The following is a 16,714-nucleotide window of genomic DNA, read 5'->3' as shown; positions in this document are numbered from 1 at the left end:
GTTATTAGCCTGTTTCTAAGGGAATTTCACAGGCGGCGTGATGGCTGCATGATCCCCAGCACCGTGCCGTGGGAGCGCTTCAATAAAGCGGGGCTGCTGCAGCTCCCGGCTCCTCAGACCTCGCCGTGACACAGATTAATCCCTCTATGCCACACGGCAGAGCGGGTTGCAGCCACGAGCCCCGTCCCCAAGCCTTTCACGCCTCCTGGCCCTACAGCGGGGCACATCGGGCCAGGCCTGGGGCTGCTGTGGGGCTTGCCTCGTGTTGGGTCCGCACCTCCTTTGGCTCTCATGCAGTGCCCAGGGACCCCAGGGGAACTCAGGAACCCGTGTGGCTTTGGGGTGACGCTGACACTGCGAGCATCTGCCCACAGCATACAGCCCACCCTATGGAGGGAATGGGACCCTTCCGTTGATCTCATGGATGTAAAGCTAGAAATAAGCTCGTCGCCACACACAAGTAGTCCCAGACCACAGCACACATGTGCCACTATTTTAAACAGAAATGGGAAAAAGGTTCCCGTCACCAGGATTCCTTGTGTCAGCCTGCAATGGATGTCTGATGAATGTGTGCCACGACAGGACTGTGAGTGCAGGAGCACAGCCTGCTTTCATTTGATAAAAAAGCAATTGTAACTAACTCCTCAGTGTTGCCACATTTCTTTAAAAAGCCACAAGTTGTTCAATTTTATTTTAGTTCCCATTAAGCAGTTAGTTGCTAGTTTAAGACCTTGAGGGTGTCCAGATACTCTCTGAATTTTTGATACGGTAGCTATTTAAAAATACTTTTAAAATAGCTAAAAAGTTTGAAGCTCTGTAAGATCTGATTAAAAAAAAAACTACAGGCAGACATTTCCCTGAGCTGCTGTTTTACATTCGTTCTTACTAAATGCATTTTAGTCACTTTAATTAAATGTCACTACCGATAAGCTTTTGATGCTCCTTATTTTTAATATGATGCACTCTGAACTACTAATTCTAAAGATGGAGAACGTACAAATAATTCCTGCAAAATCCCCAAACCTGACTTTCTGGGAGAAATAAAGAACAGATTTTAATTTACACTTGACTTAAAATTACAACGAAAATTAAAATGCACATACAATTTTTTAAGGTGTAAAACATTTCTGTAAAAACATTTTCTTTTGATAACAAATATCCGTATCTGAAAGCTACACTTCTCTTCATTAAAACATTACTGAACAATTTACAGAGAAGAAAATCAAACCTTCGATTTATAGCACTCAGTGGATTTTTGTCACAGAATTATGTATCCAAATAACTGTATAATGGACGTAATGCCATGCAGGAATGAAGGATATATTTTAGGTGGAATTGTTGTTATTGACAAGTTACCGAGAGAGTGCAAAATTGGAATACATTAAAATTTATGACCATGAAATCCTTTTTACAGTACCTCTTGATATATGGTGCTTTAAATCAATACCTGTCAAGTCTTTTAGGTAACTGTATGATGGTGTCGTTTTAGTCTTCTACAAAAGACTACAAAAAGAGAGGAAACCTATAGTGTTCCGTATTTCTGTCTGGCTTCTCAGCACGGAGCACGGGACTTTCTATAATGATTAAGTCGGCTGTTAAAGCTTGTCGTAAGTCTTCCTCAATTTTTTTACATAAACTTTCCTAAAACTGATGACCATTTATGTAGGCAGCGCGCTGGCTTTGAGTCCACAGTCAACGGCGCTGTAAAACATCTTGTCGTGTGTGCATGCATGTGTGCATGCATATATATTTATATATATTCAAAAGATGTATCACGTTGGCTAAACTGCATTTGAAAACAATCGATTTTATGGAAGCACACAAACTGAAGAAAGACCAGGCTGTTTAAAAGCTAGCTGGATAAAAAATCAGCACTGAGGGTCACAGCGGTAACCAAATAGATGGTAAATTCTTCGTTATATTATTTAGCTTGTTAAATCATCAGTGAACAGACATGGTTATTTTAAGGATGATTCTATTCTACTGGTTTCTGAATGAAAGAAAATGTAAGGACATGTAAGTTGGTTGAATACTATGGAGTCTGTGATTACGTTTGAGGGTGGTGAATTTGGCCCTACGTGTGCATGCGTTTTGCCAGTTACCAGGCAATTGGTGAGCTTTCCTTCATTTTAGTCCTGTTGATTCCAGTGATTTAGATTACATGAGAAAAAGTAGAAAGATGTGATTGCAAATAGTTAAAAATAACAAGAATCGTGCGTTTAGAACTTGTTATTAAGGCAGTGCTTCAGGATTTTATTATCACATTATCCAACAACTGCCAGTGACAAATATGATGAATTTTATAGAAGGACATGGATTAAGCTAGGACCCATTTGTAAATTTCCGTGATGAAAATTAAATTGCAAATATTAAAATGCTTTTATTTACATAGTTTTTGGAATAAGTGTTTTTCCTTTGAGTTTTGAAGTGACATTTTAATTTAGCTAAACTAAGCAAAACCAAAGATTAAGCAAACTGCAATCAAAAGAAAGAAAAAAGACAAGGGAAACATTTTTGATAGCCCTCCAACATCATTTTTTCTTTACCAAAAATATGAAAAAGTCTGTTTCGTTTGGAACGGGGTTTTATTATTATTATTATTATTTTTATTTTTTTTTTATAATTTTGGCCACAAAATCCCAATACTGACTTGTCTCTGTTTATGACGGGGCTGTTTGTCAAGCTGCTTCCTGCACGTCTGAGATGTGGTGATTAGAACTGCAGAGACGCAGAAGAAAGAGAAAGAGCTGCACGTTTGTGTTAGTGAAGCTGGTGCCTTGTACACTGCTTTATTCTTTATGGATGCGTTAGCTACAAACTTGGTGCCCTAAATTGCCATTCATTGCCTTTTTATTTGTCTCCTATCTGGACCCTATTCTCATGTGAGCAAACTTCCTACAGAACATTGGTTGAGTCCAAAACACCATCAATGCTGTTTATGCCTTGCGATTTTAGAATGTTCCAAACTGGCAGCCTGAGCAAAGTATTTAAAAGCACATTAAGCATTCAAAAAGATTGCTTTCAAAGGTGCTGGGCATCTGCAACTCCATCTTCTGTCAACAGGAGGTTCAGATACTTAAATTTTTCAAAAATCAAGCCCTTCCCTAAACTAGAAAAGATTGGTCTCGATTACGTAGCCATCAGCAGGTGCTACCATTCAGGAGCTCCATTATTTTCCCCACTTCAATAGCGGACGAATCGAGGGTGGAACTCCACGAGGACAGAGATAATGTTGTGTAGCTGTGAGGAGCTCCCTCCTCTGCCTCTGAAACGAGATCTGCTTTTTCAGCTGCTGAAGCTCAGCAGACGGGAAAGCAGAGTTTGAGCTGAAGAGAATCGAAGGGTTTTCTTTTTTTTTCTTTTTTTTTCTATCAAGACCAGGCCACTTAAAATAACACTTTTAAAAGAACCCTTGTGGTATGTGGTCACTTTGCCTATAGTGCTTTAAGATACTGTATGCCATTAACTGTAAAAATACAGCGTGCTAAAACCACATCATCAGGGTCTATTCCTTTGCTAACAAAACCCGAGCAGCTATACGATTGCTGTGCATACATCCTGAACGACAGTAACAGACGAATAATGTAAAACGTCAGTGCTGCATCCTAGAATTCTATAATGCATGTGTCAAATGGCTGATTTCTATTGCAAAAACACAATCTTTGGTGGCTGCACTATCCCACCAGGGTGTCCAAGTGATCTGGTACACCAATCACAGGGTAACAGGCCGCATTACAGGGCTCTGTTGCAAGGAGCCTGCTGGTCTTGCTGTCTGCCAATACCCGTAGGTGTCACCAGCACTTACTGGGAGGGGAGCCAGGAGATGAAAAACAAATCAAAGAAAATAATAAGAAAAGAACTTTCCTGTAGCAATTAGCATGCAAGGTTCGCTTATCAACTCCCTCACCTAGCAAGTGCTTTTTAAGCAATTGTTGTCTAAAAAATAAAAGGGATCCAAATATCTTTAAAAAGTGATTGCAGACTGACCATTGCAGACTAGAGTACTGTTTCTCCCATACTCTGTGACAGGAGGAATCACATCCTGCACATCTTCTGCCCCAACCTCTTTTCAAAACACGGTCATATGCTTCAAGGGGTACGGTTTTAAAGAGCAGCCTGGGACTTTTCAGGCAAAATTTCCAGGCAAAAATTTGAAGGTGCCAATTAATGCAGATGAGCTTGGTGTCACTTCGTTTCTAAAAAATAAACCTGAAATAAAAAAGTGAGTTATTTGTCAAAGTAACAGTAAACAGCAATATCTTGAAATAGAAGAATACAGGGATTATTTTGAGACATTGGCAGAAACCCATACCAGTGAAGCCCATCAAGGCACCTTCCCTCGATTGCCTACGGAGCCCATCTTCATCTTGGAAATCGATGTAAACCAGGTCTATTGCTTGGAGGCCAAATGCCTTTGCTGTGACTATTATTTTTTGCCTGGCGTATAAAATATCTTGAGTTTCCTTACTGCTTGTTGCACCTATGAAAAGAAAGAAAACAAAGAAAGGGTGACAGGAGTGCCTTAGATCTTTCTCTCTTAAATATTTTTGGGTGTTAAAAGAATTAGAAAAAAAAAAGTCTTTAAGATTTCAGTTAACTGATTTGAAAGACAAAAGTGAATCACAAGGCCGTGCTGTAAAACTGATACTCCTGGGGAAAAAAAATAAGCTGCTTTAGCAAAAGTAATAAATATCTCTTTATAAAATTCAGACTTTGATTCAGTTCGAATCAGCAGTTGTAAGCATGAAGTCAATGGAAGTTTTTGCTGGTCAAGACAACTGAGTTGAAACTAATGTGCAGTAATTACCTTACAGTATTACTGTATGTGCAGAGAGAAGCGCTACAGCAAGAGAGGCTTTATACAACGTGACATACTGGCTACAACTAAATGGTTAAAAAATTCACACTGAGAGCAGAATTGCACTTTCCTTGGTTGTGATTCTTGTCACAACGGATGTCCTAAGCTGAATATTTATGCTTTAGTATTTGGATGAAAAATGATGGTAGATGACTGAGAAGGACCAAAAGTATTCACAAGACTTGATGTGCTCGCGGTGCACCAGCTAAGCAGCGTTCTTGCATGAAGGCGGGTGCTGAAAAAAAATAATAAGTTCCCTTTCCTGAGGGTCACTTGTTCACATGCAGATTTCCAATTTGTTAGGAATAATTTAATGAATCAATGCTAATTTTTATATTAACATTTATTTTTAATTTAAACGTCTACAGCTGTGAACTAATATCTTTAAAGTGAATCAGACTAATGGGGAGATAAGTGGCTTCTCATAAAAAAAATATTCAGAACTACTTTTCATTTCTAAGGAAGATTGATAGTGCTTTTACAGGAAAATATGCTAGGGATTACTGTATTGACACGGGACATATTTAAAGCAAATTTATTATAGCAAAATGTGACACGAGAGTGTTTGCAGATGATGTCAGAATCCTCAGTGATAACTGACTCTAGATCAGAGATAAAGTAGATGCCAGAATTTTAAGCTTTTCAATGCGGTTCTTAAAAGCGTGTGCATATTTCTTATGGGTACTGCATTGTTAAATAATTTCAGTGACTTGACAGCTTGCTTTTAATTTTTATTTTGATTTAATAATTTTTGCTACTGCATGGCAAAAAGCACAAGGTAGGGCCAGTGCCTTGTAATACACAGGAACCATGTTTTAATATCTCAGTGATACATTCCAGTTTGGAAAAAAAAAAGGAGAAAAGGGAAAATGCAAACTGCAGAATCAAATGTTTTTATTACATTAATTATTGCTGTCGGTGATACTGTGGAGATAAATCACACTGGGTTTCTCCAATACAAATGCCATTAACCTTTATAGTAAAGAGACAGGTAACAACCTATGCTGGCACGGAAATCCTCTCCTCCAAAGACGACTGCATCCAAATGAAAGCCAACCTGGGATCCTGTTCTCAATGATTCTTCACAGACAGCCTTCAAATGAGAGCATATCATTAATTTCTACAGAAATGCAGGAAGCAGAGTGACTAAGAGGATATTGCATCAACTCGGTATTACCAAAACCTAGTGATCCTTCGGCTAAAATTGTTCCTATTAAGTAAAACCATTGTAGGTACTTGAGTGTGCACAATGCTTTAAAATGACTCAGCAAAATAGAAAACATTATCTTGCCCTGAGCACCTATATGCCTCTGGTGTGGAGATGCAGGACATCACTGCAGCTTCCCTGCCTCTTGGCTGGAGCTTACCATAATGCCCTTGGTATTACAGCGATTGCTGTATTGCCTCAGATATTCAAGCAGCAATAAGGAGCAAAGCACTCCTCAAAGGCTGCTTAAAAGCAAACAAAAAAGTATTACATTTGATCGATTTGACATTTAGCAACACTGCCCGAGAGGAAGAAATAAAGATCAGGATCCTGGCTATAAAATTAATAATTTCAGTGTTTTAAAATGGTTGTGGATTCCTTCTTGGATAAGTTGCCAATTTAAAGGCTTCTGCTACATCTAACTGAAAAGTAGCTAAGGAAGTTAAAAATGCAACAAGTACTGCAGAAAAGTATTGAAGTGAAAGCAAGCAGAATTTTGCTACTGTACCTATGTTTCAGAATGTTATATAGAACTTTTTAATATTAATATTTGTTAAGGATTAGGTATGCAGAGAAGGATAGAAGTAATTACAAACTCCGCTAGTGGGTGTTCTTACACGGCCGCTGGTGGGACACAGAATTATTATTAAGCTGAATGCTTTAAAAGGCAACTCTGCTGCCAACATCAAGGGCTGCAGCATTAAAAATCCCCCTATAAAATACTACAGGTGAATAAAAACCTCAGCCAGTTGTGAATGCGTGTTAGTTCTGTGTCTGTGTGCCCTCAGCTGGCCCTAAGCCTTCCCGGTCAGCTCTCGGGGAGCCCCGTGTCCCCGTGAGTGTGCTTCCTCCCCGTGCTGCCTCTCCTTGCTGAAAACCTGGGCTGGGAGTGAGAGATAGTGGTGGGGGAGGACCCATATTACAAAGCACTTTAAATGTAAAGCTTGGTTGAAATTACCCTTTGGGTATTTGATATTTTTAAAGTTACTTGTACTTTTAATCTTAGCAATAAACTCCTTGTGACACACACACACACACACACACACACACACAAAAAAAAAACATAATGTGAAATCTGCCTGAAACAGTGTCAGTAGAAAAAGATACCACTTCAGCAGCAATGAAATGAGGATTGTTTTTTTTCTAATTAAATGCTATATCAAAGTCAATCTCGACAGCTACTAAATAGTCGTTTATCGCAGCAGCGTGTGTGCTCCAGACCCTCAGAGAAGCAAGTTTCCTCTTAGAAATGCGGGTAGTAATGCAGACAGGCTACCTCATTTGGCAATGAGTATCTAGACCTCCACCAAAATATTTTGGATTTAATGAAGGCCTTTGCTGTACAAACATGAGAGTTAAACATCCAAATGTCTCAGTAGACTGAAAAGCGTGTTTACCATTTTTTAGCCTCTCTTCCTCGAGGAAGTCACGCCAGGACGACGGAGCGCTCCGCTTATCCAGGTGGCTGAGAGGGCAAAACACCGCATGGACCTCACCCAAGACCTGCTTACCTTAAAATTGAGCAACCCCACTGCAGTTTCCACAAATGGGATAAAATGCACTGGTTCTGCAAGGGTTCGGCCCTTCGAGTGGTGTGCGAATTTGTCTGCAAACTAAAAGCGGACAGCGTGAGGCTTTGGCGAGAAAAAAGCACGCACGGGCACGTGCGACACTTTAAATCTTTCACCTGGCTGCAGCGCTGGCGCACAGAAAGCCCCAAAACACAGAAGTCGTCATTAAAAACCACAGAGAGCTTCAGGGAAGGTCTACGCCGAGGCGTGAGCCTTGCGCCTTGCATCCTAGGGCGGCCTGCCCGAGCCATGGGGCACACACAGTGCTGCCCGGCCTGCTTCGGGTCGGGCACCGCACCGCCGCTGCGGCATCCGCATGGCTCATTACGGCACCGCTGCCCTTTGTTCGCCAGGCTTTTCTTCATAATTTTTAGCTTACCTAGGAAGGCCTCAAAAAGGAAGTTTAATTCTTTGAAGACCAAAGCTTTCCAATTTTTTCCATGAGACCAGTTCACAGCTAGCTCTGAGCTGCCAGTGGGGTAGCCCAAATTCCAAAATCTATCATCTGGAAACATACAAAAGCTCTCGCACAGATTTTTCCCCTTTCAAAAGGGGGAAAAAAAAGGGGGGAAAAGAAACCCTCGGCCCTATATTGTAAATCTATTATGTCGGTCTAGATCTGGCAATTTGCGCGGAGATAAACATACTGCAGGTATGGCAAGAATATCGTAATAAATAAAGACAAAAATAACATATGCATATATTTTAAATTTAAGGAATATTCGACTATTAATGGATATCAAAGGAAAGGGAATTTTAATCATCTCTCCATTCAGTCTCAGTTGGGTAAATCATATCTAAGAGATTTGCATAAATATAAACCATCAAAGACTTTTCATCTTCAAAGGGGGTTTCAAGACCCTATAAGCTTTGTACTGTAATCATCGCAGGTCACAACCCTGCAGGAATAAGGCTGCTATGGCAACATAAAAAACTAATGCTTAAGGCTTAGCATAATATTCTGACTAATAGAAAGGAAACTCATTTTAAAAGCTGGCAGCCTATTTACCAGAAGCTGGATTAGAGGTGTTATTTCCCCTTTTAGCTTCCCCCCACTGCCCCTCCCAAAAAGAAGGAAAATCTAATCACCGAGATCTTTAAAAAGCTTTTGAGCAATTTGCAGTAACTTTACAATTAGGACAAAATAAATCACAGCTTTCTCTGACAAAGAATTCTGCCCTTCTCGTCCCTGCTTTGCATCACCAGCGGGGCCCTCTCCGTAACTTTTCCTTGGAGAAGGGATTTCCACCCAAAAATGTGCCAGCAACAAAACAGGAGTGCAATTCACACGTGCAAGCGTATGGCTGGTCAGGTACTGCAGCAGCACAACGTGCAAACTCCGTGCAGGCAAACACAGAAAATGAGGTAATAAAACTGCATCAGCCTATGCTCTTAAGGCTCCCAGCGACTTTTGTTGTTGTTGTTGTTTTGTTTTTGAGATTTATATATGTATATATATATATATTTTTAAAATATATATATATTTTAGGTGCGAGTTAAAGCAGCAGAACTCTTATTTTAAAATATTTTAAAAGTCACTGTTTGGGATTTTTGACTGCTTGTGTTGTTTTTTTTTTGGTTTTTTTTTTGTCAGGTAAATGAAAAAAAAAAAGAAGGTTTAATTAAATGGCGTCTCCCTTCCTCTCCCTTTAAAAAATTTGCAATAAGCACCTCTACAAAAGGTAACTAGTGGAGAAGTTTCAATTAATTTTTTTCAAAAGGAGACGATTAAATGTTTCCGGCCTGGTAAAGTGTTCATTTCAGGGAGAAGGGGGGAAAGGAGAAGGCGGAGGGAAGAAAACAAAGCTTGGGGAGGGGATGAAGTAGCAGGCCCCCGCAATTCTTTCAGTTCCCGTGCACACCCAATAGTGTGTTGGAAAGAATGCACACTGTTCGGGATTTGTGGGAGAATTGTCCCGCCACAAAGGAGGGAGAGTTACGCTTGTTATAGTCCAATAAGCCATGCCAGTCAAACAAGTACCCACACTAGGGACAAAAGGAGAGCAAGAGATTCTCACACAAAAGAAAACAAGTAAGCCCATCTTTTAGTTGTGCATCAGCCTCCAGGTTTTATGCTCCGCATAAATAAAAATGAGGGGGGAAAAATAAACAGCTTCTCTTAGGCTGGGAGCCTGGAAAAAAAAAGCGGGCAGGAGAGAAGCCGCGGGATTTCTGAAACGCGCCGGCATCATTCAGTGGAGCACGCTCTTTGTGCTGCTGGGCTAGGCCAGGCGCGAGTCAGTGACCACTGCAGCGGGCCCAAGGAGACGAGGAAGGGATGGGAAGTGGGGACCTTGGACCTCACCCATGCCCTGAGCCCGCCTCGTGGCCGTGAAGGCCCGCCATTTTGGCTGTGTGAATGCTCACACACGATGAGCTATGCTCGGCTCTCACAGGGCTGCTGGCACTCGAGGCACAGCCTCTTTGCCATGGAACCAAGCGTTGCAGCACACTGGATGCTGCGGGGATGGGTGCAGGAGGGACGTGCTTGCTCAGGGTGCCCTCGCATGTCATCGTCGGAGCGTGAAGGAGGCTCAGTGTCAGGATCACAGTTGGCATAAGGGCACCTCCTGGCCTCCCAGTGCTGCTGGCCCACTGGATCTGACGCAACACCAACTCAACGCATGGAACGGCTGCTCCTGCACTGGCACCGCGCTGCAGTCACTGCATACCCAAAGAAATGTCCCCCTTCTTGACAATTAAAACAATTATAGCATAATTAGGCCTATTTCAAAGTTTTCTTAAGTAATCTGACATGCCAGCCATTTACATTTCAGGTTTTTATTGGCTGAAAAGTCAGTCATGAAACACAAACACACCTGTCAGCAATTAAAAAGGAAGAAATAGAGAACTGCTCAGGAAATAATATCTGTGCTAATTAAAAACAGTAGTTAAAAGCTTCCTGTTTGTTCCTCCAGTTGCCCCCAGGAGTGACCTTCCCCCCCCCCATGGCGTACTTTTCACATGTTGCTAGCATGCTTTCCCCAACTCCCACTTACAGGGCATGTGACCATGGCACACAGCCACAGATAAGCATTTCAGAGGGCAGAATATTTAAAGAAGAGTCAAACACCAACGCAGCTACTTTTCAAAATATGCTCTGACTCTTCATTGACAACAGGAGAAATAAATCTACTGTTCTTTACAAAGGCAATGCACTCCACATATGGTTTTCATGTAGCACATCCTATACACATTTAAACAGAAGCATTTCCCAATTACCTTACTCAGCCAACGACAGGACATGGCACTTATGTCACATCAGAGTACTTTACACTTGGCTGAACTTGGCCCAACAGCTTCAGTCGAAAGCTACCACATTGTCAATGCATAGATAGCTACTCACCCATTTTACTTCTTCCACATTTTCAACCTTTGGCAACATCAGACTTGAAGGAAGAGTCTTGGACTGCAAAAGCACCTCTAGATCTTCCTCTGCAAGACCACTGGACACAGAGTTTATCCTAACACACTTCTCAGCATGGCCGATGTCAAACTCTTCAAGCGTTTTCACAACTGTCAGTCTTGCTTCTCTCTACAGTATATATATACATACACATACATTCAAAGCCACAAAGAGAAGGAGAACGCTTATTTTCTACTGACATTTTTAAAGGCTGAACAGAAATCTCATAGAAATGACATGGGGAAAAAGCTAGACAGCCAGTGTATTTTTGTCACCAACAAGTCTGTCACTTCTGATTCTTTGTTAAAGCAAACATCATCAGCACCTTGCAATTCTGCCTTTCTCTGTTCTTCGTAACTAGCAAATAAATGCTCGGTTTTCATGCCTAAATATTTCTCAACCACCACTTAAAGAAAACATGACTTCCATGTCTACTATTACTAAATACGTCTAACAAATATGAATCTATCTACTAACTGTAATATATTACGCTAAGTCTATGCTCACAATGATGGGGTGTTAATACCTTTGCTTAAAACAATTCATTTTTGTAATTCATCTCCATCTTTCCCGTGCTCAAATAGCAGGGATGTTAGTAAGTGTAGATGTACATCTCTTTCTCTGTATGTAAATCTTCCTTTTCTCCTTGTACAAAAAGTGTGTGAAGGCTCATAGTAGAGTTCAGAACTTGCCTTTGGAAACAATGCCACAGTAATTTGTAGATTTTCATGAACCATGTAAAAAGATATTCTCCTGCTGGTGAAAAATAAAATGTCCAAATACACTTGCTTCCTGTGGTCACTCGCTATTTTCTGTGAATGTAAATTTATACATCTGCTGAATATTTGATTTATGTGAAGAATACCTGGGTGCTTTTCTGAAATGCAGTGTTTTTATTGGACTCAAGAAGAGGAGGGGCAGTGGCAGGAGGGCACTTCCCAACTTTCTGCCCATGTTGGGTTTGGCTACAAATTTCTCCCACTTGCCAACATCCCCTAACAAATCCTTACTGTCAAAATGAAGGCTTATCAGAAGTTATTTCATTTGTGAAGAGCTTTATGATCCTAATAAAACTTTATAGCTCCTGACTTGCAAACGTAAAGAAACAACTTTAACAATATGCAGTTGCTGGAGAGATACCTTGCAAGAAAACAGGCAAACTTAGAGGGGAAAAAATCATCAAAGTTAATAACGTAGCTAATACCAATCAATGAGATGGCACATGGCAGTAGAGTTAAACCAGACGGCCACAGATCTGTGCCTGTGCAGGGGCCTCAATTGGAGGCACAGCACACACGTATACATCTCTGTGCTGCAATACAGGGTCACTTTCAGAGGTAGTCTCTGCAAAATCCAGCCCCAAAACTGTTGTTGGTGGGCTCAGGAGGTCTGTGCAAAGATGAGGGAGTTGACTGCAGCCAAGGCCAGTTTGGCCAACTGCGAAGCAGCCCACGCGTTGCTGTCCAGCACACACCCACCTCCCTGTCCTTCTCAAGGCAGGGTGGCTGGTGCCTCTGTTGGCCCAGAAGTTTCTGGATGTGATGCAGAGTGGTAGCTGAAATGCATTCTCCAAAACAATTTATGCTTTTAATTAAAGCCAGATTATCACCGTCTCAACACACACTGATCCAATTTGCAAAATAAAGCTCTCCCAAAATTATCCACTAAGGCAGCATCCAATTCCAACTGAAGGCACATCTCTCGAAAACTTGTAGTCTAATTCATTACAGTTTTTTCAGATTATAATAATGAGCAGTAGACTCATTAGCTATTTTTCTCCTCAGGCTGCAAACTCCCTTCCCAAAAAAGACAGATCGTGTCTTTCTAGGTATATTTCCATACAAAACACTTATTAACAGGCTGTTGCTGTTATCAATTTACATAAACTAAATGTGCAGCCCTCTGGTACGTATCCCAAAAATAACCAACAACTTCACTGAATTTATACCAACCGACAAACATGGGGAGGGGGTTGTTGTTTTTTCTCATATTTTAATAGAAAATGTGTTGCTATGTTAGTTAACACACCCATGCCATCTGTTGGGTTGAGAATCAATGCAGTTTCTTATAGCCACTACATTTTAGATCTGTCTGCCTAGATATCCCAGGAACGGAAACATCCCCATCCATGGTAAACCCCTAGTCACTGCAGTTTCCAAATCAGGATTCAACTGACATGTTTATTTGTGGGACAAGTTGACGGACCTGGTACCTGAAGTCAGAGACCCCTTGAGGGGACTGACCATGTGCCTGTCCTTCCTACAATGGGAAAAATCCCACTGATGTTAGTGAAATATATCAAGTCCCTCCTCGAGCTTCCAGGAAAACATGTCATGGTTGAATTATAAAATGCACCAAAATCTCTGGACTACATGAACTAAAAGCATGGAGGAAAAGGAGATCCCTTTCTGTCTCATTATGCAGTGAAAAGTAAATGCAATTCTAATTGTAGGATGTACACAAAAGCCAAGATTTTAAGATAGTTGAGCTACATCAATAATGTCATAGTTGAGAAAAAAGTATTACTTGATACAACATTCTTTGTAGTAATAGATGCAAGAATAAATGGATTTTCCAAACTATATGTAAAGTCCCTGACAAGACTGGTCAAGCTAGAATTTGTTAAGAACAGTGGAAGAAATAGTTTAATCAGTTCTTTGCCATACAGCATGGGACAAGTCTCTATCCTGAGCGGGTAAAGAAAAAACTTGACCATGAAACAAAGGGGCTCACCCCAGGACTGTGGTAGTCCATTAGGTCCCATGGGTTGAGTTCTTAACAAGGTGAACAAGAGAGGATGACAACTGAGAGAGTGTGGTAAACAGTGATGTTACTAAATTACACTAATATTACTATATATTATATGCTAACATTACCAAAATATCCTAAATTGGCTGGAAAACTCATTGAGAAAACTCATTGAGAAAAGCCATTGGTCAAGGTGGCTGTAGCTCCTTTTGTGTCTCTTCTGTCTGACTCAGAGGGGGCTGAGGGGAGGTTTCCATTGCTGCATGCAGCTACGCCAACTGTGGAGGATAAAGCCTTTGGTGATGCTGCATCGCAGATGAATCAACTGCCAACGGGACACAGAGACACTGAAATTAAAGATGGGAATACTCGAGTAGCCATCTCAATTGGCACCCATTAAAGCTAATCACTACCCATCCTCACGAGTTGCTAGCTCTGAATTATCAAATCTGCAAAGAAAACAACATCCGTCCACTTTTACACTCCAGTGGAAGAGGTGGTCCCTCGCGGCAGGGCTGCGCAGTCTCGCCATCTGGAGAATAAATCGAGTGTGAAGTACAGTATAGTTTGGGACCAAGCTCCGTGGCGGCAGCCCAGCAGCGAGTTCATTAGTTCCAAACTTGCAGGGATTAGTGCGGTGTCGGGGCAACTGTCGGGTGGGATCAGGCAGGCAGAGCACGAGACTCAGGGAGGGAGGTGGTGGTAGGGAAGGAGCCCCTGGTCTTGCTAATGGAACCACATGCAAGCACACCTAAATGCGTGTCCTATGTTACAACATCATCTCCTGGCATCTGAATCTGTACCTTTTCTTCTTCCTTTTCTTTATTTTTTTTCCTTCTTAAAATTGTATGTCAGCACAGAGATTTCCGTTACAAGACAGAAGGGATGGTACAGGAGTGGAAGCCCAGCCACCCACTCACCACGGACACACTGTTAAAAAAGAAATAATGAAACACAGGCATTGAGATTAACAGAATTTAGGGGGCAGAAACAGCTGAGAAAAAATTCATTTTCTTCTTTCTTTTCAAACTGACGCAACACCCCACAGACCAGTTTTCCAGCACTGTGACTCCCAGAACTGCCTGATTTGGGGGGAAGTGGGAAGGAGAATATATCTTGCTCCTCTTGGGTTGTATCTGTTTTGCTTCGTGTTTCTTGAACATTCTTACCCTTTAGTTTCTCAAAACCTCCAGGTCTTCACACAAAGATAGTGGATATACCTAAAGGCCTGTGTAAGTAGAGATCTCATCCCGTTCTCATCCTGTTAACATCCTTTTGCAGTTATTCTTCATATAGAAACATAAAAACACAATGCACAGAAATGGCTGTCCAGAATATATCATCCTCGCAGCCATAATGAGTTTGTATGTCTCAGATGGGAGACGAAAAATTAATTACTATAATCACAATTCAAGTTATTTTTTGTGACAGGTCTGACATGATAAAAACATACAATTATGTGTTAATGTTACTTCCCTGGAGTGGTTTGTTTACAGAGCTTGACACTGCTGAATCTTTTGTCACCTATATTAGTGCATATCCTACAAATGCAACTCTCAAACATAATTCTGCAGAAGTGCATATTTGGGCAAAATTGTGTTTTTTGCAAAGAGAAAGGCTGACATTTTTTTTACGTGCTCAGTCTCCATCAATGAAGTGTTGCTGCGCAGAATGGTACTTTGTTTAGGTTCAAATTCTCAAATGAGTTTGGCAAGAGAACAGAAAAATGGTGTTCATTCTTAAGAAAACAAAGGAAACTGTAACTGCAGAGCGGAACACTGCTGAGCATGGGAGGTCCTTGCTTCTACCTGTTTTCTACTTTATATGCCTCAGTTATTTGTGAGAAGAAATCCTTGAGATGGCAAACATTTTTTCTTTCTAGCTTGCCTTGTTAGACTGGAAAACAGCTGCAAAAAGTAGGTTTATTGCAAAGCCTTCAGGAAGCCTCTATTGAATCAGATCTTATGCTTACCTTTGAGATCAGATTATAATTCAAGAAGTTTCTAAGGATTTATTAAGTTTGAAAACACATTTTCTTTTGTTTCAATGGGGAACATACTGAAGTCAATGTGTGATTCTAAAGGAGAGGGGAGGGAGAATAAGGCCTCCATGTGTATGCCTGTATTTCTCCTCTCCGCTTTAGGAAAACAGACATTTTAGCACTCTGCAAGAGTCTGATTTTTCTGCTACTCTCTCTTAAAACCTTTTAAATCTTTCTTTAATAATTATTTAGTCTACTCAAGTCTTTTCTTTTTTACACAATCCTTTTCACTCTTCTGAAAGAGAGATTCATCGTAACATAATGAGTCATCTAACTCGGTGCATCTCTAGCATCTGCTGCTTTTCTCTCTGCTCTGCTAATTGTCTTTACATGTAGTACATGGTCTATCAACACTGAAATGAAGCAAACCACTTCAGTGGCCAGCATTATGAACTGAGCTGCAATTTAATTATGCTCTGCTGAGGAATCTTATCTCCTTTATCTGTTTTCCTAGAAGTTGCCCTAAAGGTCTAGGAAGGCATCACTACACCCATCTCCAGTATTTCCACTGTATTTTCTGAAGGATAAGATCACTTTAAGTTGTTTATGAGTATCTGGGAGCTGTTAGCAGACATGAAGCTTTAGCAAGCCTTTCCCCTCCTCCATCAGCACAGACAGATTGGATTCTGAGGATCCATCATTTGATGTCCAACACTGACAGAGCTTGACAGCTTCCACATTTGATGTTGCCATGATGGCCTGGCTGGAGAAGTCAGGAATGTGGGGAACTGGAGGAGCAGACCCTGAGTCCCCCCAGACAGCAGTCTAGGACCAGGGCTGGTGATTCCCTGTGTGGCTGCACGGGTGCTCAGCTATGTGAACAGCACATCTTTGCTGAGCCAGCGTACCCAGAGACATGCATATTACTGCACGAGCAAGATAT

The 16,714-nt window shown here is 41.2% G+C and overlaps 1 protein-coding gene across 2 annotated transcripts in view; it reads right to left on the bottom strand.

Annotated features, from left to right (window-relative positions):
* Nucleotides 1–16,714, bottom strand: part of CLYBL (citramalyl-CoA lyase) — a 150,423-nt gene that overhangs the window by 13,573 nt on the left and 120,136 nt on the right. For both annotated transcript variants that reach the window (XM_065740834.1, XM_065740833.1), the window contains exons 3-6: nt 10,983–11,171; nt 7,577–7,678; nt 5,858–5,951; nt 4,313–4,480 (exon numbers count right to left, since the gene is read on the bottom strand). In XM_065740834.1, coding sequence (XP_065596906.1) covers nt 4,313–4,480; nt 5,858–5,951; nt 7,577–7,678; nt 10,983–11,171 — 553 coding nt within the window. The remainder of the gene's footprint in view (nt 1–4,312; nt 4,481–5,857; nt 5,952–7,576; nt 7,679–10,982; nt 11,172–16,714) is intronic.

Source organism: Cyrtonyx montezumae, unplaced genomic scaffold, assembly GCF_038088225.1.
Source record: "Cyrtonyx montezumae isolate F1298 unplaced genomic scaffold, pur_monq_1.0 scaffold_3, whole genome shotgun sequence".
Classification (NCBI taxonomy): Eukaryota; Metazoa; Chordata; class Aves; order Galliformes; family Odontophoridae; genus Cyrtonyx; species Cyrtonyx montezumae.
This window is presented reverse-complemented; position numbering and strand designations above follow the sequence as displayed.